The sequence below is a fragment of the Pseudonaja textilis genome, chromosome 1 (genome assembly GCF_049901715.1).
Source record: "Pseudonaja textilis isolate UNSWEBS1 chromosome 1, rPseTex1.2, whole genome shotgun sequence".
NCBI lineage: Eukaryota > Metazoa > Chordata > Lepidosauria > Squamata > Elapidae > Pseudonaja > Pseudonaja textilis.
In genome coordinates, this window is record NC_141990.1 from 160,717,665 (window position 1) to 160,742,357 (window position 24,693).

At 39.2% G+C, this 24,693-nt stretch overlaps 1 protein-coding gene across 4 annotated transcripts in view; it reads right to left on the reverse strand.

Annotated features, from left to right (window-relative positions):
- Positions 1-24,693, reverse strand: part of AGAP1 (ArfGAP with GTPase domain, ankyrin repeat and PH domain 1) — a 372,362-nt gene that overhangs the window by 37,356 nt on the left and 310,313 nt on the right. For all 4 annotated transcript variants that reach the window (XM_026707846.2, XM_087919564.1, XM_087919565.1 and 1 more), the window contains 3 exons: positions 19,737-19,891; positions 16,962-17,052; positions 12,476-12,698 (listed from right to left, as the gene is read on the reverse strand). In XM_026707846.2, the coding sequence (XP_026563631.1) occupies positions 12,476-12,698; positions 16,962-17,052; positions 19,737-19,891 (469 nt within the window). The remainder of the gene's footprint in view (positions 1-12,475; positions 12,699-16,961; positions 17,053-19,736; positions 19,892-24,693) is intronic.

Here is a 24,693-nt window from a genome sequence, read left to right on the forward strand (position 1 = left end):
TTCAAAACCCAAAATGGAAAGATTGAGGCCAAAGATTGCTTCCCAGTTTCTCTCTAGAAACTTCTAGAAACTCTCTAGAAGCAAAATCTACAATCTATCAGATTTTTAACAGATTATTCATAGAATGTATTTATGTATTTTGTTTTATTTTTAGTAGAATATTTATGAAAAGATATTTAATGATATATTTGGAATGGTATGGAAAGGTGAAAGAGAAAAACAGAATTTTTTTTGTGGAGATGGGAGGAGAAAAGTAATTGCCAACTGGAGAGAAAAGTATAATTCATTACTTATATAATTTATAACCAAAGGAGCCTGAGGGGGAGGGGACATAAGTGAAGAAATTCATATTGTGAAATCATGATGCATATTTTGTTTCTTTTCATTATCAGAATTTGTAGCAGATGGACAGTTTTATATCCTATCCTTCAAGGCAAATATATATATTTTAGAATAGATGACAAAATAATAAGAACATCAAACCTCTATCAATAACATAAAACAATAATACTGGTAAGAAAATTAGAATCAAAAGCTGGTGGTTAAGATAAAAAGAGGTAGAGCCATGGACTGTGACCACGGAACTAAGGAGAAGAAGTGTAATGAATTATATAAAGAATGGAAAAGCAAAAGCAATACCTGCACACACACATATGCTATGATATATTGTGGGAAGCCACAGAGTGTAAGTATAAAAAAACTGAATTTAAGACAATCACTCACAAAAAAGAATAAACAAGGGAGGAAGAGAAAAAGTGTTGCATGCTGTGGTTTCTTTACCATTATTTCTTTTATCTGTGTTTATGTTCTCATACATGTATACTATACCAGTGATGGCTAACCTTTTCGTCGTTGCATACCAAAAATGTGTGTGTGCGCCCACACACACATGTGCCTGCACCTATAATGCAATGCATGCACGACCTTCCCGTGCTCCTGGTTGCTTGTGGTGCTGTGGTTGTGAGGCGAGGCAGGGGGCCTAGCTGCCCCACATATCCCGCACCGGCTTACCTCAGAGCCACCACAGCCAGGCCATCCATGCCATGACACTTGCCTCACCTTGTCGTGTTGGCTGGGGATCAGCCGACAGGGAACTGCAGCAGACAGCCAAAACAGCCACATGTGGCTCCAGAGCTTTGGGTTGCTGACTCCTGCTTTATGCCAACAACTAAAGGGTACATGGAAATGTGTGTTTCTGTCAATTTGCAGCAGTAAATTGTAATGTGGGAAGTAAGATAGTATTAATTAAAACAACATTGGCTAATCTATATTCTAATATATCAATAATGGCAATGATACTCCTGGATATCATTGGCTGAATTTCTCTAAATAGAGGAGCAAGAGAGTCAAAATTAGAACAATAAATATAGAACAGGGCTGTTAAACTCATGTCCCGCAGGCCAGATGCATCATGTGCTGGCCATACCCACGCCCGGTTTAGTGAAGGGGAAAAAAGTCATGATACATCATATGACAACAGCATGATGATGCGAGTTGGACATCTCTGGACTAGAAGGAAGGATGAGATAGGGAGAATAATTAGAAGGTGAACTAAGAAACTGGGAAACACAGATGCTTATATAGGGATTAGAAATAAGTGAAACTTTCAGCCTTTAAAACACCTGAGACCCTTTCCATAATTATTGAATGTGGAAGATCAAATATGCAGTTATATTTTTGCATCATATTAACCTTGACAGATATTTATACATAGGCCTGAAAAAAACTATTTGCTTAACTTTATTCACCTAAGTATACTGAAGAAGGCACAATAGTTTTCTGGTTGAAATTATTAAAACCTCTATTGTAATGTGATCTCTGGAAGGCTATAATTTACTTGAAATTAATAAGATACTTTACAGTGACCTTATATGTTTACTTATTGTAATCTACATCTTATTTACTAATAAGCTATTTGCTGTAATATACTCAAAGACAACTTAATGAGGATAACTCAGCCATATGGGAGGCAGAATTACAATACTCAGTATAAATTAAGAAGGCTTCTTAACTAACTGAACTTGCTAAAATATCCTATGTAAAATCTGGGTCCCACAGCAGCTATTTGATCCATGGAAGCGCAGCTGTCTAAACTTTATTGGTGTTAAATGTCATGCTTGCACACAAATTGGATGTCTGTAAAACCCAAAGGTACATCTTGGTCTGTTAGTGCTATCGTATACAATCACTTTCTCCAATAAGATGTGAAAATTGAAATGGAAAATGTCAACAAACTCTGGCCACAGCAAGGGCTGGGACATACCCACTGACAAGCCACAGTGACAAAAATTTACTTTGAGTTGTAATTAGTGACACTGTCATTTTCGTTTGCTGCTGCCAATTAATTTAGTCTGTCAAACAGAAAAACAGCAACATTCACATGATAATTTATATATGGGGAGATGAGCTAGCAAAGCTGTAGCTACAGCCAACAGAATTCCCCTGGAGCACTTAAAAGATAAGATAAAAGGAATGGGGGGGTAGGTGGGAAGAAAGTTAAACTGTCCTTGTTATAATTGTTAATGCTGATCGCTCAAGTAGAAGACAGGCTGATTAAAACTCCAAACGAGCCTCTGGCTCGCTTATATCTCAGAGTCCAAAATGATAGAATCAGAGGAGTTTATTCATACCATTAAACCCCAGAGAACTTAATTGAAAGAGGAGCATAGCCCGGACCTTGACAAGCGGGAGGTCACAGTAATTGCTGCCGGACATATTTAACATTAAGATAATCAGGCCATTAATTACCCTTTGGATCATTAAATCAGCCAGTTGCAAAATGAAATTTCTGCCTCTATTACTCACTTGAGAGACCACAGGGGTGGCTTTTAATTTATCAGTGAGCTTGTGATACAAAGGATCAGGCATGGGGAAGGGGGAGAGACTGCGGGTTTGCTTCAGCAGAAGCAGGAATATCAATCCGCCATGCTTGATGATTGTGGCAAATTAACTAGGTAAGATAACCTCAGTTTCTAAAGGCAGAAGCTAGAGGTATGTAAATAGATGAGGGCAGACAGGGAGATCAGAAGCTGCACACCACTTAGCAGGATAATAAAGGAAATCATCCTTGATTATCAGTGCTAATTTGGACACTGCCGGTAGCTTGTTATGTGTGTTCTGAGTAGCATTTAATTAATTCAATTGCTTGTTAATGAGGGAAGTGACATGTGGGGAGCAGATGCCACCCAATTGCAGATGGGGTCTGGTCAGCCCATCACAATAAAGTATTTTTGTTAAGGTTCTCTTTCCCCTCACCCCACATCACAATCGGGTATCAAGCCTGGATGAGCATTCAGAAGGGACAGAACACTGACCTCATCAGGCAAAGATGGTAAGAAATAAAGCCTGACAACAATGGAAATATAGGTATTAATGTTCCTAGAGGTACTTACAGCTTTATGCCAGAAATTCAAGGCTAACATGACTGTATCACTGATGATCTGATTTAACAAGGCAACAGAAGATTACAATACAACAACATACATCAGAGCTACTTTGTGTTTACTAGTATGTCCCAGTCACTATGTCTATTAAAATACAGATATGCAAGCCCACTCTTAGAAAACGTTAGTTTCTGGCATGGTTTGTTCTCAAATGTTGCCCACTGCTAAGTAGTATCAAGGAGGGCTTCAGTCTACAGGTCTGGATAAATAAAGATATAACTTGTCTCCATCAACAATAGCATTTTATTCAAGTATGGAGTCTTCAACAGCAGACTGATAGTACTTCCTTACCTGATTACTGGAATGAAGGCTGGACTGCCTATATATGAAGGCAGACTTTTTTCAGCTTAACATTCTCCCAAACCTTTTGGATTTTTTGGATAACATTTGAACCTTAGAGGAAGCATTGATTGATTGATTGAAGGATTAAATTTGTGTCCTGCCCATCTTGTCTAGAGATGGCATGTCATAGAAATTAACACAAAATGACTGCAAAAGTGAGATTTCCACTCACAAAATGGTTGGTGTAATGCATGAACCGAGTTATCAAAATGCAGAAAACTGGGGAGGCTAAAAGAAAGTATTTAGCTCCAAAAACTGAATGTAAGTCATACCCTACAAAAGTACACAACTTGAATCCATGATTTTTCTCTCTCATCATTACAATACTTTTCATTTCACATTCCAGTCATCTATTTCTTTACTTTTACTTTCCTTACTGTGAATACTATACAGTATCTTATTTGTGAATGTGATTCTTTAACTGACAGCTCATATTAATTAATTAATTTATTCATTCATTCATTCATTCATCCATTCATTATCTATAGCCGTTCACCTCAGTCAATGACTAGGCAGTTTACAATTCAAAAACTATATTACATAAAACACTTAAACATTTTAAAGCAATAAAAACATCTAAAATAAATATACAAAGCAGCTGAAATACTTGACCAGTTAGTAACAAAGCCAGGAAACAGGCTCTTAACACATTCAGCACCCCAGGTTTAGGAACATAGCCAGGCTTTTAGGGCCTTACAAAAGGCTAACAGGGTTGGCGCAATTCTAATCTCTGAAGTGGGGATGTTCCACAGAGCAAGAGACATTGAGAAGGGAAAAAGAGCTTCTAGGCCCTGCCAGCCAGCTTTCTTTGGTAAATGGGCTCTGCAACGTGCACATTCTGTTAAATTGGGTTGGATATGTAGAGACTCTTAGAAAAAGGTGATCCTTCAAGTAATGCAGTTCTAAGCCATGTAGGCATTAAAGGAAACCACCAGCACTTTGAATTGCATCAGGAGATATGCCAGGAACCAATGCAACTCATGCAGAGGTGACAGTACATGTGCCATATGTATGGTGCCAATTACTACCTGCACAGTGGCATTCTGCACCAATTGAAGTTTCTGAATGCTCTTCGGGGGCAGACCCCATGTAGAGCATGTTACTATAGTCTAAACAAGCAGTTACACGGCATGAGTTAGTGTGAGCAGGAAGAGATGTAAAGCTGGATATCATCTGCATATTGATGATATCTCACCCCAAACCAATGGATTACCTCACCCAGCAGCCTCATGTAAATGTTAAACAGAAGGGGAAAAAGAAGAGAATCCTGAGGAACTTCACAAAGTAGGGGCCATGGGCTGTATTTCCTTGCCTATATCAACACTGACTGGAATAGGCCTCAGAGGAAAGAGTACCAGCACAATATGGTGCTGCCAACTCTTAATTCCTGAAGCCAGCCCAAAAGGTTATCATGACTGATGATACAGAACGCCACTGAGAGGTCAAGTAGAGCTAGGATGGGTGCATTACCTCCATTCCACTCCTGCCAGAGTTTATCCATGACTATGATCAATGCCATCTCAATCCCAAACCTTAGTTTGAACCCTTAATGAAAGGGGTCAAGATAATCCACCTCATCAAGAAGTCGATGTGACTACTCATTCCATACCTTCCTTAGAAAGGGAAGATTGGAGACCAAATGAAAGCTGTCCAGACTACCTGGTCCTCTGAGGAGGAGCAAATCAGGACCTCTGTCAAGGAGTTAACTACTATTGAAACCCACTCACATGTTCTCCTTAGCACAGCCTTAATTAGCCAGAAGGGCATGAATCTGACATACAAAGTGACTGAACTATTGGCTGAGAGTGTCTTGTCTACATCTTCAGGTTCAATGGGCTCTTGCCACTGTCAGAACTGCCATCTTATACCGAGTTTGCGTTTGCTAGATGCCACTCTGCCATGGACATTGGAGAGGGAGCCAGATACAAGGGGAAAGTAACTACTCTTGGTGCCTTCCCAAAACACCATCTCAAGGTCAAAGCCCTGGGAATGAAATGAAATAGTTAAAGTGCTACTCATGTGGAGATACTTCCTAGAGGGCAGCAAAACTCCCTTCAAAGTATGGACAGACCATACGAAGTTAGAGGCTCTAAAGAGGTACACTCCCCCCCACCCCAGTATGAACAAGTGAGGTGAGCACAATACTTCAACTGATTCAACTTCTCTTTACAATAGCTGCCAGGGAGAAAGAATTCCCTAGCCAACACACTCTCCAGACTACCCCAATACAGTAGTACTAGGGAGGATGTGGTTAACTCCATCATCCCATTCACCCAGATAGCAGCCCCAGCACAAAGCAAACCAAAAACCCTGATAGTCAAGAATCTCAGCAAATCCATGAAAGCAGCTCTGGAGGGTGATGACTGATTCACTCAACATAAGCAAGATGTCTCTGTACAAGATGGTTTAGCCTGGATTGGCTCCAAAATTTATGTGCCCACAATTCAAAGAACTGTAATCCTGCAACAAAGTCATGACTCCAAGAATGGGGGGCATTTCGGCTTTGCCACGACTTTGCACCTTGTGAGACAACAGTTCTGATGGCCAAGCATGACAAGGGACATAGAAGGACCCATCACCAGCTGCCCAGTTTGTACATCAGTGAAAGGGCATCCTCATAGCCATGGCTAATCCAACAACTCCTTGGAAGGAGATATCCATGGACTTTATCGTTTAACTGTCACAAAGTTCAGGAAAAACTGTAATATGGGTTGTCACTGATCTATTCTTGAAACAGGTGCACTTTATAGCATGCCCCAAGATCCCATCCACACAAACTCTAACTAAACTATTTGTGCAGCACATTTATTGCCTTCATGGGGCTCCTGAAAAGATAATCTCTGATAGAGGAGGACAGTTTACTTCTCAATTTTGACAAGAGTTCCTAAAGCTCTTGCGGACTTCTCAAGGATTCAGTTCCTCACATCACCCCTAGACTAATAGAACCTGTGAACGTAATAATGAGTTATTAGGACAATATCTCTGTTGATACATTAACTACCATCAGGACAATTGGTTGGACCTGCTCCCCTCCGCTGAAGTGTCAAACAATAATTCCATACACAGTAGCACCGGTTTCATGCCATTCTGTGTAGCCATGGGACAGGATTTTGTTTTTATGCTGGGATGTCCCCAATAGTCACCCCAATGCACATGGCTGGTTGTTTGCAAAGCACTAGACAATGCAAGGGACACTTATAAAAAAATATGCCGACAAGAAGAGATCTCCACAAAAGGATTGCAAGATCAGAAATGAAGTGTATCTCTCCACAAATATCTGCAATGCAGATAACCCTCGAAAAAATTGGGGCTAAAATACATTGGACCTTTCCTCATAACTATCAACCCAATCACTGTAATTAAAACCATCCAAATCCCTCTGAAAAATCCACCCAAACAGTTACTAAAACAATATATTGAAATATAATTAGGCTATAAGGGACTATCAAGGGGAAGGAACTGGTCAAGGGAAGTTAACTGGGGAAATCTGGTGTGTGAATCTTTAATTCTGGCTTTGCTATACTGTAATCCTCTTGACTTTTAGTAAAAGTACACCTTTCACTACAAACGTAGATGGGGGTCCTTCTTTGCTAAGGGACCAAGTCAGGGCAGGACTGGCACTCACATCACATTTCAAGACAGAGCCCCCCACTACTGTCATTGACTCTACTTTGGAATTTGTGGGAACTTCATCACTTCAGACTTTCAAGAAGAGATTGGAATGCTATTTGTCAGAAATGGTATAGGGTCTCCTGCTTGGTCGGGGGGAGGGGGTTCGACTAGATGACCTACCAGGTCCCTTCCAACTCTGTTAATCTGTAATACTATAAGGCTCAAGTCCAACATAGATCAAATGCAACCATGCAACCACCAAGGCTTCAATCAGACAAAGTAACAGGTTTTCTGAAATAATTTGTATGCTCCTCTGGAACCCAACTGGGCCCATCAGTCACCTAGAGTGGGTCAATCCAATAGGCTTGGCTTATCTGTGGTGGGAGGTGGGACATGAGAATTTGAGGCTCACCAGTGAGAGTGGTCTGTCCATAGCAGGAGAGAAATCAAATCTCCCTCAAATACAGAACATGCTGTCTTTGCTCCAACAGAAAAACCAGATCTAGTGTATTATCACTGCTATGAGTTGGGCTCTGCATAATTTGGGCCAGGCCGATGGCTGCCATTGTGACCACAAACTTCTCAGCTATCTCTAAGCCTGTACCCAGGTATGGCAGATTGAAATCCCCAGGAGTCCAGGGAGCGCCACAGCCAGCACAGCCATGGAATCAAGATGCTCAGGCAAGGAGGTTACTAGTAGCAAATAGTCTGATATAATAGCAACAGTTCTAACAGACCTCTCCTTGTGACCATCTTAAGAAATAGTCTTTCATATCTGGCAATCTGTGGAGTAAGGACCCTGGTTACCTCTCAGGTATCTTGGATGATCATAGCCTCCTACTTCCTGTACTCTGCGGTCTTAGTTGCTGTCAAATCTGGAAATTGTCTGGGCAGATCTAAGTGAGCAGGATCCCTGCCCTCTTGTTCCAGCCAAGTCATAGTAATGCACACTAGATCAGCCTTTTTCTCAACAGTTAAGTTGTTGATTAAGGTGCATTATTACAGACTGATCTAGGATCACTATATATATGCATATGCTATGGTGTTCCTTATACTATAGAGTGCCAGGATCTGACTGACTTTTCATGAGTCTTAGAAGCCAGGCAGGTTGGGCTTTGTTAAGCTTTGTATGGGAAAGTAAAGATTACATTATTCCATGGAGTCTGCTACAATTATTATTACTATTGTTATATTAATTTAAATTAATTGACTACCCTACTCCAATGGGCTCTGGGTGGTGTACAAAACTGGGGGGAAATGTAAAAACGGTTAAAAATCATTAAATCAGATGGACAACATTTGGCCCTTATTTTTCCAAAATTGAGAAAGATGGTTAAAAGACATTGTATCCATGAACCAAAAGTAGATAGTCCTTGATTTACAACCATTCATTTAGTCACCATTTGAAGTTACAATGGCACTGAAAAAAGTGACTTATGGTCGTTTTTCACACTTATGACCATAGCAGCATCCCTATGGTCACTTGATTAAAATTTGGATACCAGTTTGGCTTTCAACAATGGAAGTACTGATTCACCCAAACATTATTAATATGGAAAATATCATTAGCTATTCTGAATGAAAAGAGGAAGCTCAAAATTAAACAAGAACTGAGTGATCAAGGGATCAATATGGCATGGTATTCACAAGTGCAGATACATTCTAGATATGAGAAAGATGTTAAATTATATGGTTTCTACAAAGAATTAACAGAACTAGATAAGATATTAACAGGAATGGAAGAAAGATTGATAAAGAAACTGTACAGCTACTTATTGGGCATTAAACTGGAAGATGAACAAGTGAAGAAGACAATGATAGCATGGACAAAAAAAATTGGTTACACAATAGAACTAGATAAATGGCAGAAATTGTGGGACAGGAACTACAAATTAACAATATCAACTGCATATAAAGAAAATCTGTATAAGATGTTTTATAATATAGATGGTACTTTGCACCGGTGAGGTTAGTAAAGATGTTTAAAGATAAGTCAGCCAAATGTTGGAAGTGCCACCAGATACCTGGATCTTATCATATGTGGTGGACATGTGCAGAAGCAAAAAAATATTGGACAAAATACATACATGGCTGCAATAGATGATAAAGCAGGACATTGATTTAAAACCAGACATATTTTTGTTGGGGACTGTACCTGGAACTTATAGTAAAGGGAATGTATATTTAATTATCCATGTATTAACTACAGCTAGAATTGTATTTTCACAAAATTGGAAAAATGAAAAGATCCCCACAGATGAGAATGTGATTAGGAAAATATTACAATGTGCAGAAATGAATAGATTAATGCTTCCAATTAAGGAAAAAGAGCAAACTGAATATTATATGACATTGGAAATATTTTATCAATGGTTAGAAAATAAAAATGGAAGTTAGAAACAAAAGGAGATTAGTGAAATGTAGAAAATATGTAAAGATAGAGATGTAAATAACATGATGATTGTTATTATTATGGCCATTAAGATCATTATATTCAATATCATTATTATATTCTTATTAGAAGATATGTTAAGAGGGAAAATGAATAGGTTTACTATGTTCAATACTACTACTGTAAGATCAGAGAATCAATATCAATGTAATAAATACTGTTGTAAATTTTGATTGTTATTGCACAGAGATATTTGTACCCAGATGACACACTGTTCAATGGAAGATGGAAAGTTTATAATAAAAACAAATTGGACACTAAGCAACTGACATTGTCCTAAAGTCATGGGATCACCGTTTGCATTTTCTGACAAGCAAAATTAGTGGGGAAGCCAGATTCACTAACTAATGTGTTACTCACTTAATAACTGCAGTGATTCACTTAACAGCTATGGCAAGAAAGATTGTAAAATGGGACAAAAATTCACTTAACAACTGTCTTGCTTAGCAGTGGAAATGTTAGGCTCAATTGTGGTCATGTCAAGGACTGCTTGTATTTCAAAGTGTGAAAAATAACCCTACAGCAAAAAACATCTTAAACAGTCTTTTAGTTAAAGATGTTTTTTTTTCAGATTTGTCTATATTATCTACTACATGAATGCCATCTGTACAAATGTCTGTTGGATATAAATATTGAAATAATATTTTAAAATTTGCATCTTTCCTTGCAATTAAAACATATACAAGTACAATAACATCCTTTACATTGCCTCTATATATTTTCTCTTCCTATTTTTTATTATGTTCCTTATGGGGTTTTTTTCAATGTTTTGGTAAAAATGAAAAAAAGAAGGGAGGAAATGTAACATGTAGTATCTATCTCAAGATACTAGAGTGAAATGCTACTAGTTTTCTGCTGAAACATAATGTATACATACAATATATGAACTCAGTCAGCTTCAGAAGGGCAAACATTTATATCACAATTGTGTAGATTGATCTTTTAGAAAAATACGGCATTTTACATATTGCTAAAAATACAATCATTTGTACGCAGAATGCATGAAATGACCTCAAATCATACAACTGAGCTAGTTCTAGAGCCAAAAGAATAAGCACACATGTATCAAATCTTGTGTCAATTCCTGTTAACTCTCCCAAAGTGCTACATATTTTATCAAGGAAACTTCTGTCTGACTGCAACTGTTCTTCAGGCACCATTTCATTGCCACACCAGTCAAAATCAATTCTGTGGATACCTGATTAAACTGTATCAATAACTTGAAAAGAAAAAAAATCTTGATTAGACCCCTAATTTGTTTAATTGTCATAACATTGATCAATTTTAATCTGTCTGACCTGCATTGCAGAAGATTTAAGGGCACATATTCCATAGACTTTAAATGTAATATTGAATATACTTGGGAAAAATGTCAGCTGTTGTATAATCCATACTAAAAGATTTTCTCCCTCCTCCCCCTTTCCTGGAAGTAATTAAAAGATGCTTTTCTTGACTAATGATCCCTTATTTAGAAATGGGAAGTCGATATTCCTCCTGCAGCAGTAAGCTTCAATTTGTCACACAGCTCTGAAAGTCTGAAAGACGGTTCTTTGGGTTGTTTGGTAATTGCTGAAGCCAATTGTTGAAGCTTTTAAACCTGTCCTAATCAGAGGTCCATAGGCAACCAACCATCAGACACCAGGTGATTTCGTTTGTTGCAAAGTTTTGAAACTTCCCCATCGCCTTTCATTTTGGCTATTTTACAAATTTTAAATGTTTTGCCTTTGGTGTAAAAATCCTAAATGTAAACTGTAGCTAGTTTATTATTTTTTTGGTATAGCAGATATTTGCTTAGAATTCAGATTAACTTGTATTTTTTGTTTCTTTTAGGATAATGATGATATTTTTATCTAGCCTTTTAAATATATATTTTGGTCAACTCAAGATTACAGAGGTATCTAATACACCGGCCTCTTATTTTCTGCACAACAACCTTGTCAGATGAGCAGGCCCAAAGTCATCAAACTGGATTTTGTGCCTAAGGGAGCCCTCAAATTCATAATATCCTGCTTTCTAGCCTTAATCATCACACCAAATTGGCTCTGTCTGGAAATATTTACTTTTTTTGACTGCTAGGTCATAATGTTGGTTTTCATATTGCAAAAATTAATTATTTCTGAATTTTTGAAGTACTGCATTAGCTTAAATTACAAAGATGAAATAGATTCCAATGAATCATCTAAGTCTGAGGTCAAGAAAAAAAAATAGCTAATATATATATTTATGTAGAAATCATTCATATTATTTAGGAAATATAAGTAATCATATTATTTAGTAATCAGTATGTCTCTGACTTAGTAATTTTTTCATTTCCTTTAGATTTTACATTCATGTAATTATAATTAAGTTTTATAATTTTGTGGTTATATATTTTTAGTTTGTACCATGAATGCTTTCTTTTTATACAAAAATATAATGCATTACTGTAAACAACCATGTCTTAACAGAAGGTAAAGTTCAGTGTGATCAAATGTTTTAAGCATAGCAAGAGGTTACTCTAGGTTTAGATACAAAATTCATTCTATAGAAATTGCTGTTCAGATATTTTCCAAAGATGAACTTTTCTAAGATCATGTATTGCTTTTTGAAATTAGATGTTAAAAATGTTTTTACAAAAGGAGCCTACCTTGTGGAGTTTGGAAGCGGTTTTGTACGGCCTTGGGTATTTTCTTCCCATATGCTATTTGCTAATTCATTTCCAATGGAGGACATTACTTTGATGAGTTCAACAGGCCAATTATCCAAGTCAAGTGAACGGACACGTGATAAATGTGTACCAAGGTTTCGGTGTATCCCTGAGCATTCAATACAAATGAGAGCTCCCAAATTTAAACTTGCCCAATCGGGATCTATTGGTAAAGAAAACAAAATAAACATTTTTCTACTAATAATCTGGACTAATTCTTATGTCCTCTTCATAAAAGTGACATACATATTTTTTTGTTTACAATATACAGCGTAGTAAAGAATAAATGAAACAGGATTAAAGGATTTAAGACCCAAAATACATACTTATTATTCTACTCCTCTTATGTATCCGAGTGACAGAATGAAAAGGCAGATTTCTGACATGAAAGAATATGTATGTGTGTGTGTGTGTGTGTGTGTGTGTGTGTGTGTGTGTGTGTGTGTGTGTGTGTATCTTTGATTATTCGGGTTTTCTCCCACGTAAAATTGGAAGTATCTAGGCAACATTTCGATGAAGTCTCATTCATCATCTTCAGGCTTGTGTCTTCAGCTTTGTGCTTCTCAGAGTAATGTGAGCTTGCAGCTGCTTCTTCCTTTTAACTGCTAGTGGGGGTGTGACTTGATTGGGTGGGGGCTTGGCTGTGTTCTGATTGGCTGGGGGGGTGTTCTCATTGGTTGGGGGTTTGGCTATGTTCTGATTGGCTGGGGGTGTGTTCTGTTCAGGTGGGGGCTTGGTTGTGCTCAGGTTAGTCTTAGTTGCTGGGGGATTTGAGCTGGTGAGCTGTGATCCTGCTGTTTGGCTTTGTGTTCATGGTCGTGCCACATCTTCATGGTGGGCATCAGTTCGCTTCATGTATGGGTCGGAGGGGTTTGAAGCGGGTAGTGATGCAGCTGCAGTACGGCTTCTGATCCGTGGTCGTGTCTCATCTTCTGTGTGGGTGTGAGTCTGCTTTCTACATGGAAGTATGGTGGTAGCATCTTGTGTGGCCCTCGTGCATGTGGGTCTGGTGTCATTATTCATGTTAGGTACTCCTTTGTTCATGAGGGTGGGTTTTCAAATGGCTGGCAGGCAGGAGGTATCTCATTTATTCATGCTGTGTGGGCGTTTTTCTATCTCTATGGCTTCCCTGATTATTCTGTTGTTGAAGTGTTCGGTTTTGGCGATAGTTCTGGTATTTTTAAAGTCAATCACATGTCCTGTGGCTTTGAGGTGTTGGACTAGGGAAGAGGTTGGTTCTTCTTTTTTGATTGAGTTCTTGTGTTCTTCAATGCGTGCACTTATTCTTCTGTTAGTTTGTCCGATGTATGTGGTGGGGCAGGCAGTGCAAGAGATTTTGTATACTCCTTGGTTTTCTAACTCGATTTTGTCTTTAGGGTTTCTTAGGATAGTGGATATTTTTCTGTTTGTGCAGAATGCTGTTTTAATGTTGTGTTTTTGGAGGATCTTGCTGATTTTGTCTGTAGTGCCTTTTATATATGGGAGGAGGGCTTTGCCGTTCTCTTGTCCTCTGTCTTGGATTTTGGTTGGGGTTTCTTTTTGGATTAGGTAGGTAATCTTCTTTCTTTGGAATCCATTGGCTGTTAGTACGTTCATGAGAGTGTGTAGTTCGGTTTTTAGGTATTGTTCGTCGGCTAAGCATTTTGTTCTGGAGATGAGTGTCTCGGCTACGGAATTGATCTGTGCTGGGTGGTGGTGCGAGAGTGCATGTAGATAGCGATTTGTATGTGTTTTCTTCTGGTAGATGGTGTGTCCTAGGGAGCCATTGGATTTTTTGTATACTAAGACATCTAGGAAGGGAAGTTGATTGTTAGCTTCTGTTTCCATGGTGAATTGTATTTTGGGGTGTAGGCTGTTGAGGTGTGTGAGGAAGTTGTTCAGTTTTTCTTTCCCGTGTGGCCAGATTATGAAGGTGTCATCTACATATCTGAGCCAGAGTTTGGGTTTGTGATCGTATTTTTCTAGAGCTTGTGTTTCAAAGTGTTCCATGTAGAGGTTTGCAATGACAGGTGAGAGGGATGACCCCATGGGTGCTCCTTCTATTTGTTTGTACTTTTGTCCATTGTAGGTGAAGTATGTATTGGATAGGCAGTGGTTGGTCAGATCTAGGATGTGCTTGGGGGGGGTTGTATTTGTTTTGGATGGCTGTCAAGGCTTCTTTTATTGGCTCTTGGGTGAAGAGGGATATGACATTGAAACTCACTAGTAGGTCGCTGGGTTGTAAGTTTTGTTTATGATCTCAATGAACTGGAATGAGTTTCTTACGTGTGAGTTGATGGATTCTGCATAGAGCTGTAGTTGTTTGGCGAGAAATTTGGCTAGGTTTTGTAGAGGTGAGCCTATGGAGCTGACTGTTGGTCTAAGTGGGGTTCCTTCTTTGTGTATCTTGGGGAGACCATAAAGCTTAGGGCATCTGGATGATTTCTCTCTGGGTATGATTCTTTGCTAGATTTCTTCGCTGATGGAGAAGGCTTTTATTTTGGATCTGGTGGTGTTTTCTAGGTAGGTGGTGGGGTCTGTGTTTAGGGGTTTGTATGTGGGGTCTTGGAGTAGGTCGGTTAACTTGGTTTGGTAGTCAGATGTGTTCATAACCACCGTTGTGTTGCCCTTGTCTGCTGGTAGGATTATTATGCTGGTGTCTTCTTTCAGGTTAAGTAGTGCAGTTTGTTCTTCTTTGGATAAGTTGCTTTTGGGTAGTTTGCTAGTGCAGAGGATGTTGGTGATTTCCAGTCTGATTCTATTAGCATCATCAGGGTTGGTTTTGGTCAGGCTGGTTTCAACTCTGCATATGATGGTTTCTGTGGGGATGTGTTTGGGAGTGACAGCAAAGTTGAATCCTTTCGAAAGGACATTGGTTTTGGCTTCGGTGAGGATCTTGTCTGAGATGTTGTGCACTGTTTGTTTCATGTGTGGCTGTGAGGGGGGAGGAGTTTGTTTCTGGCATTGTTGTAGTTTTCTGAGTTTGTTGGTATGTGTGTTTGTCTTGAGGGTGGTCTGTGTTTCGGCTCTCCAGACAGCGAGTTGTTTGGATTTGTCCCAAAGTGCGGGGTGAATCTTGTTGCTGAGTCTGAGGTGAAGTGTGAGGAGATCTTTGTTGATTTGGTTTAGGAGGAATCTTTTTGTGTGAAGTTCATTTCTAATTAGGGCCAATTCTGTTCTTTTTAGGATGCGTTTGGTGGCTGCTGTGTTGGTGTGGAATTTCAATTGGAAGCTTATGGGGATTAAATTTTGATCTCGGCAGTTGCATAGGAATGCGAGGTCACATAAAATGGAAGCTCTTTAGACTTCAAGTTTTTCATAAGTCCTGGTCAGATGGTGGGTTTCCTCCCCGTAGAGGTGCAATATTTGTTTTCTGAGGTTTTCGCGGGTATTTGTATGTGGATCTTTGGTTATTCGGGTTTTCTCCCGCGTAAAATTGGAAGTATCTAGGCGACGTTTCGATGAAGTCTCATTCATCATCTTCAGGCTTGTGTCTTCAGCTTTGTGCTTCTTGGAGTAATGTGAGCTTGCAGCTGCTTCTTCCTTTTAACTGCTAGTGGGGTGTGACTTGATTGGGTGGGGGCTTGGCTGTGTTCTGATTGGGTGGGGGGTGCTCTCATTGGTTGGGGGGTTGGCTGTGTTCTGATTGGTTGTAAGTTGGCTGGGCTGTAAGTTTTTTTTAACAGATAACCATTACACATAAAAACTAAACAGCCCAAAAAGTAGATTTGGTTTAAACAGTGAAATGTCAATATTTAAAAATAAATAAAAGTAAAACAAAAGAAAATAAAAAGAAAACTGTTTTGCTCATAATGAGTTTGATCCAGAAAGTTCCGCACATAGGGTTTTTTTCCCCCCTCATAGAAGCCTTTGGGTTTGGCAAAATTCTACTGCAAAATAGGCAATGTCTGAAAATATTCATCTTCACTCTTGTAGTTACCTATCTTCCCTGAAAGAAATGCTTCCTGAAACATTTGGAACCAATTCTTTATGCTTTTTTTCAACCTTGAAGTGCAAATGTATTCAAGAAACTGATGTTGATCACTCAGTATTTTATTGTTACCATGGCACATAACTGAATGGAGTAATACTGAGTAAAGTAATACTTGATGCTAACGGGATTAGGAATTCTTCTTAGCCTACTAAGAAAAAAAAATATCAGGGAAAGTACATTTTTTTAAAAAACATTATTTAAGAGTTACCAATATTTTCTCTCTTACTAGAGGTTAATAGCAGCGACACAGAAAAAGACAACAGTGTTCCAAATCAGTATCATTAAGATTTTTAATAATCTCAAATAAAGTAACATAACGAACACAAACAAAAAAAGAAAAATAGAACATAATAGCAAGAGGGAAGCACTGAACATGTTTTCTGAACATGTAAAAAGACCACAAGCTTTAAGAAGCTCAGGATGACATTTCCTATATAAAATGGTTGTACTTACTTTGTATTTCACAATCTACACAGTGAGAATTTCCTCTGACATTTCTTATTGACTGAAGAGCCATGACCTCATTCTGACTTGTCAGTCGGGACTGTAATATTTAAAGAAATATACAAACAATAAGACCTAAAGCAAATGCAGACATAGCAGCAATTGTCTGCTGGTGATAAAAAGTTCAAACAGAAGTGGAATGATCACAGCATTTGATGCCTTTAGTTAGTGGAATGGGACAATTCCATAGCCAACTCACTGCAACCAACTCACTATGGCCAACTTGCTGCGGGACAACTCGCCATGGATAACTCACCGCAGAACAATTTAATAATTCAATTTAATTATTTAAAATAAATAAAAATTATTTAATTTTTGTCATTCACATTTCATTCTGTCCCTCCTTTTGCATCCTTTTTTTAATGATTTTATTCCACATTTCTTTGATATTAGTGTAACTCATGTCCTGCAGCAAGTTGTCCCATGAACAGTTGGCTGTGGCAAGTTGGCCCTGGTAAATTGTCATAGACCCTTTAGTTAGCTTCTCAGAGAGTTGATCCCTTAGCATCTTTAACTACTTCAATTCAGTATCTGATAAGAAGAGCTTGCAATTTTCACAATGTTATTGAGAGCTTAAGCTTTTCTCAAAGCATTGGAGCATATAGAGAATACGATATTCAAAATCCAACTGGAGTTATCATAGATATAGTAATTTCAACACTGAAGTATAATATTATTAATACATATATCAAACAGAGAACAACCCATTGTTATACAGAAATTCTGAAAAACTAAAATAATTTCTCCAAGTCCCATGTTTCTTTGCAGAAAAATCTGGAAAAAAATAATGCAATGGCAAGCAAATATCAGAGTTAAGCCAATGGCTTGCTTAAAAAGCCCTTCTAGTCTGGTCTGTTAATGATTCCTTCTTTGATCTGAAGATAGAATTTCTATGAAGTGAGACTTTCTCTTATATACTATATTAGGTGAATCCTAAGACTTAGTATAGGAACTCCTGGCGATGGATTTGAAGAGAATCATATAATACTATATATAAATAGATATAATATGGTAGATAAATTTTCCCCATCTGTCCCATCTACCCATTTTAACAAATGTTAAATTGTTGTTACATATTAATGCTATTTTTATGACCACATCATGTAGTAGCTATTACATTTATTGTTCCTGCTAATACAATGTAACTTTTTTTGTTTAAAACCATTTCCAAGTTGTTTTACATTACTGAATAGCAACAGCATTAGACTTATATACTGCGCCATAGTGCTTTACAGGACTCTCTGAGCAATTTACAGTGTCAGCCTATTGCCCCCAACAATCCGGAATTTCATTTTAGCGACCTCAGAAGGATGGAAGGCTGAGTTAACCTTGAGCCTCCTAGGATCGTACTCCTGGCTGTAGGCAGATTTATCCTGCAATACTGCATTCTAACCACAGTGCCACCATGGCTCTTAATGTTTTGAGTCATAACAAAGTTCTCCTAGTTAATGTATATTTCGTATAATATAAATTCCGAAGATATATACCCAAGCCTAGCTGAATATATTCATGATTAAGTTCCACTGGGAAAAAACTGAACAAATTTAAGTCACATACATATAAGTAATTATGCGTACTATAAGTAAAGTATTACTTTCAAAAGAATGTGATATGACTATCTTTTCATATACCTAGACCATAAAAATAAAAGAAAGAATTGTATCAATAAAGTTCTCAGGCATATTTGATATTTTGTCAGTTATCTACTGAAGCCCAAGGACATTACCACAAAATAGGTACAATTCTAATGAGAAGCTTTTGTTCAGAATAGTTGATGATGATGATGATAATTCTTAAGCATGCTTGTGCCAACTTTCGAAGTGTATTCAGGCTGCTTTCACTTTTACTGTTTCACAGCTTGCCAACAGACCAGGGGAATAATAGATGGAGAGACTGGAATGTGAATTCCAGATGATAACAAGAAACTGCCTCATGGGAACCAAGGACATTCCAGTATTTGTTTCCCAGAGGCATGGAGGTTTTTCCGTAACAAGACCTGGGCACCTAATTGGACAATGTGACCTGCACTAATGTGGGGAGGGAGGATTCTACACTTTAATTATATTGGATTGCCAGGGAATTAGCCAGAGCTGGTTTTGCTTTCATTCTGTGCCAAAATAATGTACTTAATAAAGTTTTGACAAGTAGATTGCTTGATTGGGTTGCTTGCTTGATTGGGTTCGTCAGTTGGAACCTTGACAACTTGTGCTGAAATATGGACCCTGTTCAATATTACTCTAAAAATGTTAACTTTCTTAAATATAAGGTAGCGTACAATTTCTTCCTATGTGGAAATAATCATTTCCAAGAACTGAAAATTTTAAGTAGTTTTCTTTTTTCTAAAATAGTTCTAAATGCCTTTGTGCATATCTGTAAGAATTTTGAAGAAATAAAAAACCAGCATAATAATTTAGTCAATGGTTTCATCCCAAATATATTCTGGAATTATAAGGAAAATGAAAAAAGAAAAGGAAGAACTTATTAAAAAAAGCAGATAACATGTTGCACAACAGGGCAAAATACACACTGAGTTTTAGATGCTAAGAAAATGATTCCTTTATATCAGGGATGTCAAACTCATGTCACAGTGGCATCACATGACGCATCTGGACTTTTCCCCCCTTCTCTAAACTGGGTGTGGATGTGGCCAGCATGTGATGCATCCAGCCGATGGGCCAGGAGTTTGACAGCCCTACTTTATATTATTAGTGTTGAACATCTAACCTTATTTTTGCTGCTTTCACACGATTGTAGGCTGGCCAGAATCTGACTCTCTATTGCTTGGACCCAGGCATCTCTTTCTTCATATGTTGTAGCTTCAAAGTGCCATGTCTGGCCAGTAAGGGACACAATGGTAAATTCAAAATTTTCTTCTTGATCTGAAAATGAATTGAGAAGTAAGTAAGAGGAAGGGAGAAGACTGATTTGATTGAATTCTCAGATTAAAGGTTTAAGTAAATTATTATTTCATAATTAGCAACTGTGCAAAAAAGATACAGCAGATCAAGGAACTTTTCTGCCATGACTCTTTCTCCAGGTTTTTTAAAAAATAAATAGTAATCTTTAAAGATATGATTAGGAATGCCTATTTAAGGGGTCCTCAAACTTTTTAAACAGGGGGCCAATCCACGATCCCTCAGACTGTCCAAGGGCCGGACTATAGGATTAGGTCTCTCTCTCCCTCTCAATCTCTCTGTGTCTGCCTCTGTATATCTTTCTCTCTGTATCTATCTCTCTCTGTGTGTGTGTGTGTGTGTCTGTCTGTCTGTCTGTCTGTCTATCTCTCTGTATATATCTCTCGTTCTCTCTCTTTCTCTCTCTCTCTCTCTCTGCCTCTCTGTGTTGTTCTCTCTTTCTCTCACTGTTTCTCTTTCTGTCTCTGTGTGTATATCTGTCTCTCACTCTGTATTTCTCTCTCTCTCTGTCTCTTTTTCACTGTCTTTCTCTTTCTCTCTCTGTATCTCTGTGTGCGTGTGTCTCTGTCTCTGTCTCTCACTATGTGCTGCCCGACAGACTGCAGCAGGAAATGGTGGGCGGCTATTTCTGCCCTTTTTTTTGGTGCTGGACGTGCCTTGGTCAATCGGGGGAGATGTGCAACCTGCTGAGACACTGGCCTGACCGGTGCCACAGCCAATGCTGTTCCTGTTGCCAGGGGCGAGTGGGGCAGGGTCGCGTTATGGCTCTGCATCCTAATGGGCTCCAGGAAGAGGAGGGGACCCCGTCTCCCCCATGGTGAAGTGCGCTAAATTTCACTGTGCTGTGCAAGACACTGCAAGAGCAGTGGGCAGGCTATGGAGATGGCAACAGAAGTGGCATCACCCACGGAGTGGGTCGGGTCAGTATCTCAGGGCAAAGAGCAGGTCATGCATCTCCCTGAGCAACCGAGGTGCACCCAGCACCAACCAGGGCTGGAAGAAGTGCCCCTGAGACCCAGCAAGAGAGGGAGGTGCTGGAAAATCAGCCCCAGACACTTCTCTCTGCCACAGTGCTTCCTGGACACAGTTTACAACTCCGAGACCAAAGCAATGGGAGGCATGGGCTGCCTTGAGCACAAATGTACCATGCTGAAGGCAGAATGCTGTTGCTGTGAAAAGGCAAATACGGGGGTGCTTTGCTCCCACACTAAGGCTCCAGCCATCACCATGGCTGCTTTGGCCTGCCTGCGCCACCCATCTTGCCACAACAGCGCCATTACCTCACTCCAGACAGTGGGGGCTGTGCTATTCCTTACACTACTTCTTGTACCACTTTTTGCCTGTTCCGATCCCTGTCACTAGGAACGGGCCGAAATGGGGCATGCGATGGCAAAAAACAGGGAGTGCACAAGTTGAAAATGGGAAGCTGTGGCCAAAAATGGGGCATGCGGAGGTGGCAATCCCTGCAGCCTGAAACAAGCACAGGAGGTGGGATGCCAATCTAACCAACAATCAGCTGCTTGTGCTAATCAGGCTGTACTGAAGCTGGCCAGGCTGTTTGCTGTTTGTTTCAAGGAGGCAAATTGCTGGGAGGCAGAGGCACATTTTTTTTCTTGTTTTCCTCGCCAAAAGTTAGGTGTATCTTATACTTCAGAGCATCTTATACTCCGAAAAATACAGTAATTAGTTAGGATGGATTTTTATAAGTTTGGTATATGTATTGAAAGAAAACTCTAAGGTAGTTTTGTATTTATAAAATGAAATGTAAATGTAAATGTATGTTTCTGTCCTTGTATGTAACATTGAATAATTCCCAAACTTTGTAAAATGTTACTGATCAAATTTGAAAATACAGATTAGGTACAGATACAGTTTAACAGAGTTGAAAGGGATCGTCTGGTGTCGGCAATCCGCGGCTCCAGAGCCACATGAGGCTCTTTCACCCCTCTGTTGCAGCTCCTTGTGGCCCTGTCACGGCAGACTGCTGCCCTGTCACAGCGGTGGTGATGGGGGAGCCTTAGTGAGGGAGCGAAGAGCCTCTGTATTTACCTTTGTACAGAAACAGAATTCTGCTTTCGTTGCACATTTGCTGTTGCCGCCAGCAAAGAGGACTGGGGGAGAATGGTAGGGGTGGATCTTATGGGGTGGGACCATCCCCCAAGACTGACTTTTCTCCTCCCTCATTGGCAGGCCATGAGAAAGAATGGGTAGCGTGGGGAAGCTCTCCCCTCCCCCAGCTGAGTGCTGAGCACAAAAGGCCAGCGGGGGGAGGCCATTGGCGAGTCAGAAGGTAGAGAGGCCTGGCCCAGCTCTTGCAGCTGTCCTGCTGTTCGGCACCTCCAACATGAGCTGCTGCCTTTGAAATGCACCATGCCTTTGAGGAAGCCAGGCAGCAATGGCTGGGGCCGGGCGGGGGGTACTGGAGGCATCAGGGCTACTTTCCCCCCTCTTCAGCAAGCCAGGCCTGGAGGAGTACAGAGAGCCTAACCCTAACCCTTTCGGGGGGGAGCATGTGACCTCTCCTTAAATCTGGATGATTTCCTTAGGATATCTTGGAGGTGAGTGAGACCAGCTGGTATCTTTAAGTGGTGCAAATGGATCTAAGGATTGCTTCTCGTGGGTGTGCTCTTTCTGAAGAGCTTAAATGACCTCTCTGTTGAGGGGTTTCACTTTATTAGCAAGAGTTGGCTTCTGATAGTTATCATTGCATTTTAACTATTTTAATTCCTCAAGGTGCTCTGGCACCCTGCCTGATTTGTAACTCCGGCTTGCAGGTATTTTTAATCTAATGATTGGTATTTAGGGCAGCTTTTTGCAAGCAAAGAAGCTTTTTGTATTTTGTACAGCTAATCCTTGACTTACAACAGTTCATTTAGTGACCATTCAAAGTTTCAATGGCACTGAAAAAAGTGACTTATGATCATTTTTCACACTTACGACCATTGCAGAATCCCCACTGTCATGAGAGGCCAGGTGAGGAGAAACACTCCTTGACGTGAGTGATGTTGAGTTAGCCACGCCCACCCAGTCACATGACTGCCAAGCCACACCCACCAATTATATCACGCTCACAGAACCGTTGTTAAAAAAATTTGAATCCCACCCCTGTTGTAGACTAATGTAAATATAAATCTGTATCTGATATAGAGCTGAAGGCTATTAACGTATTTGAATTCTCCTTCTTCAGGTAACTTTTTGCGGGAGAGGGGTGTTTGTTCAGCTACTACATTTCCAGGTCTTTTATTAAAAGAAAATGATGTTCATTGCTATCTATCATCAATTTTGTGTTAAATTATACATTCTTTATTGTTTGAAAGTGGCAATCATATCTAAAAGGATGAAAACTTTAATTAAATCCATTAGCCGGCATCATTGTAGCATTTCATAGAATCCAATAGCATTCCAATAAAATATCACTTTCTTTCTCCAAAAGCTCTCTTGAAAAACACAGTTTCAAATCTTTTCCCGAATGGCAAGGAGGACCAGGATTTCCCAAATCTGGAGGTCAAGCAGGTACAGAACAAGGGAGTCATAAGTAACTTCCCTAAATGTGGGAACCCATAGGTTCTCCTTGGAGCAGATGGGGTGGCCTGAACTGAGCTATAAATGGTTAATGGGTAATCAGCAGCTCCCTGAACCAGGTACAAAAGCAAATGGGCAGAATCTGCAGTATCAGGGTTACTTTACTATATGATCTTCATTGAGCAGCAAACAGACATCCATTCTGTACCAAGTCATATTTAAGAGCAGCACCACGTAAACCAAATTTCATGTGGTTTAATCATAAAAAAAATCCTTTCTCTCTCTCTGCCTGGAAGGAGCAGGAGTTAATTATCAAGTTACATAAAGCTTTATATTTCCATTTAAAAAAAATAGCTATCTTATATACTTACAGAGGAGCTAAGAATTTTAGGTTCCAAAATACACATAGCTTTTCCACTAATGGGCTTCCCTGAGAATACATATGATCAGATTTTTTACAAAATAACCATCTATACTCACAGATAAGCCTGTTCATGGATAAGTCAACCTTTGGATTTTTCAGGAAAATACTATGAACAATGTGCCATCCACAGATAAGCCAATTACAAAAATAAAATAAAAATATATACAGATAGTCCTCAACTTACAATTACAATTGAGCCCAAAATTTATGTTGCTAAGTAAACCATTTCATAAGTGCGTTTTGCCCATTTTATGACTTTTCTTGCCACTTTTGTTAAGTGAATCATTGCAATTGTTAAGTAACATGGTTGTTAAGTGGTCCTGTTTTCCCCATTGACTTTGCTTGTCAGAAAGGCACAAAAGCTTGTCACATGACCCCAGACACTGCAACTGTCACAAATACAAAGCAGTTGCCAAACATCTGAATTTTCATCATGTGACCATGGGGATGCTGGAATGGTGTATGTAATAATATGGTAATAACCATCTGATTGCCCTGCCATCATTAAAAGGAGAAAATAAATCTACAAATAAAGTTTATAATGTAAAAGCACGTAAGTAATTGTTCTGATTTCTTCCATACTACAAGAGTACAAGTATACATCCAGAACATAAGTTTCTCCTGTGTTAATTACTCTCTTTTCGAATTTTTTTCTTTACTGGTTTTCGGTTGTAATGATGCTGTATTCAATTCATTAAAAAGAGAGGGGTTGGGTTTGTTTTTCATGAGGAACCATTACATCTTCCAAGGACATATAGAGACTGGTAGCAAAAAAAGCTTTGATGAGTTTTTCATACTATTAAAAAAGAGTATTTGTTAT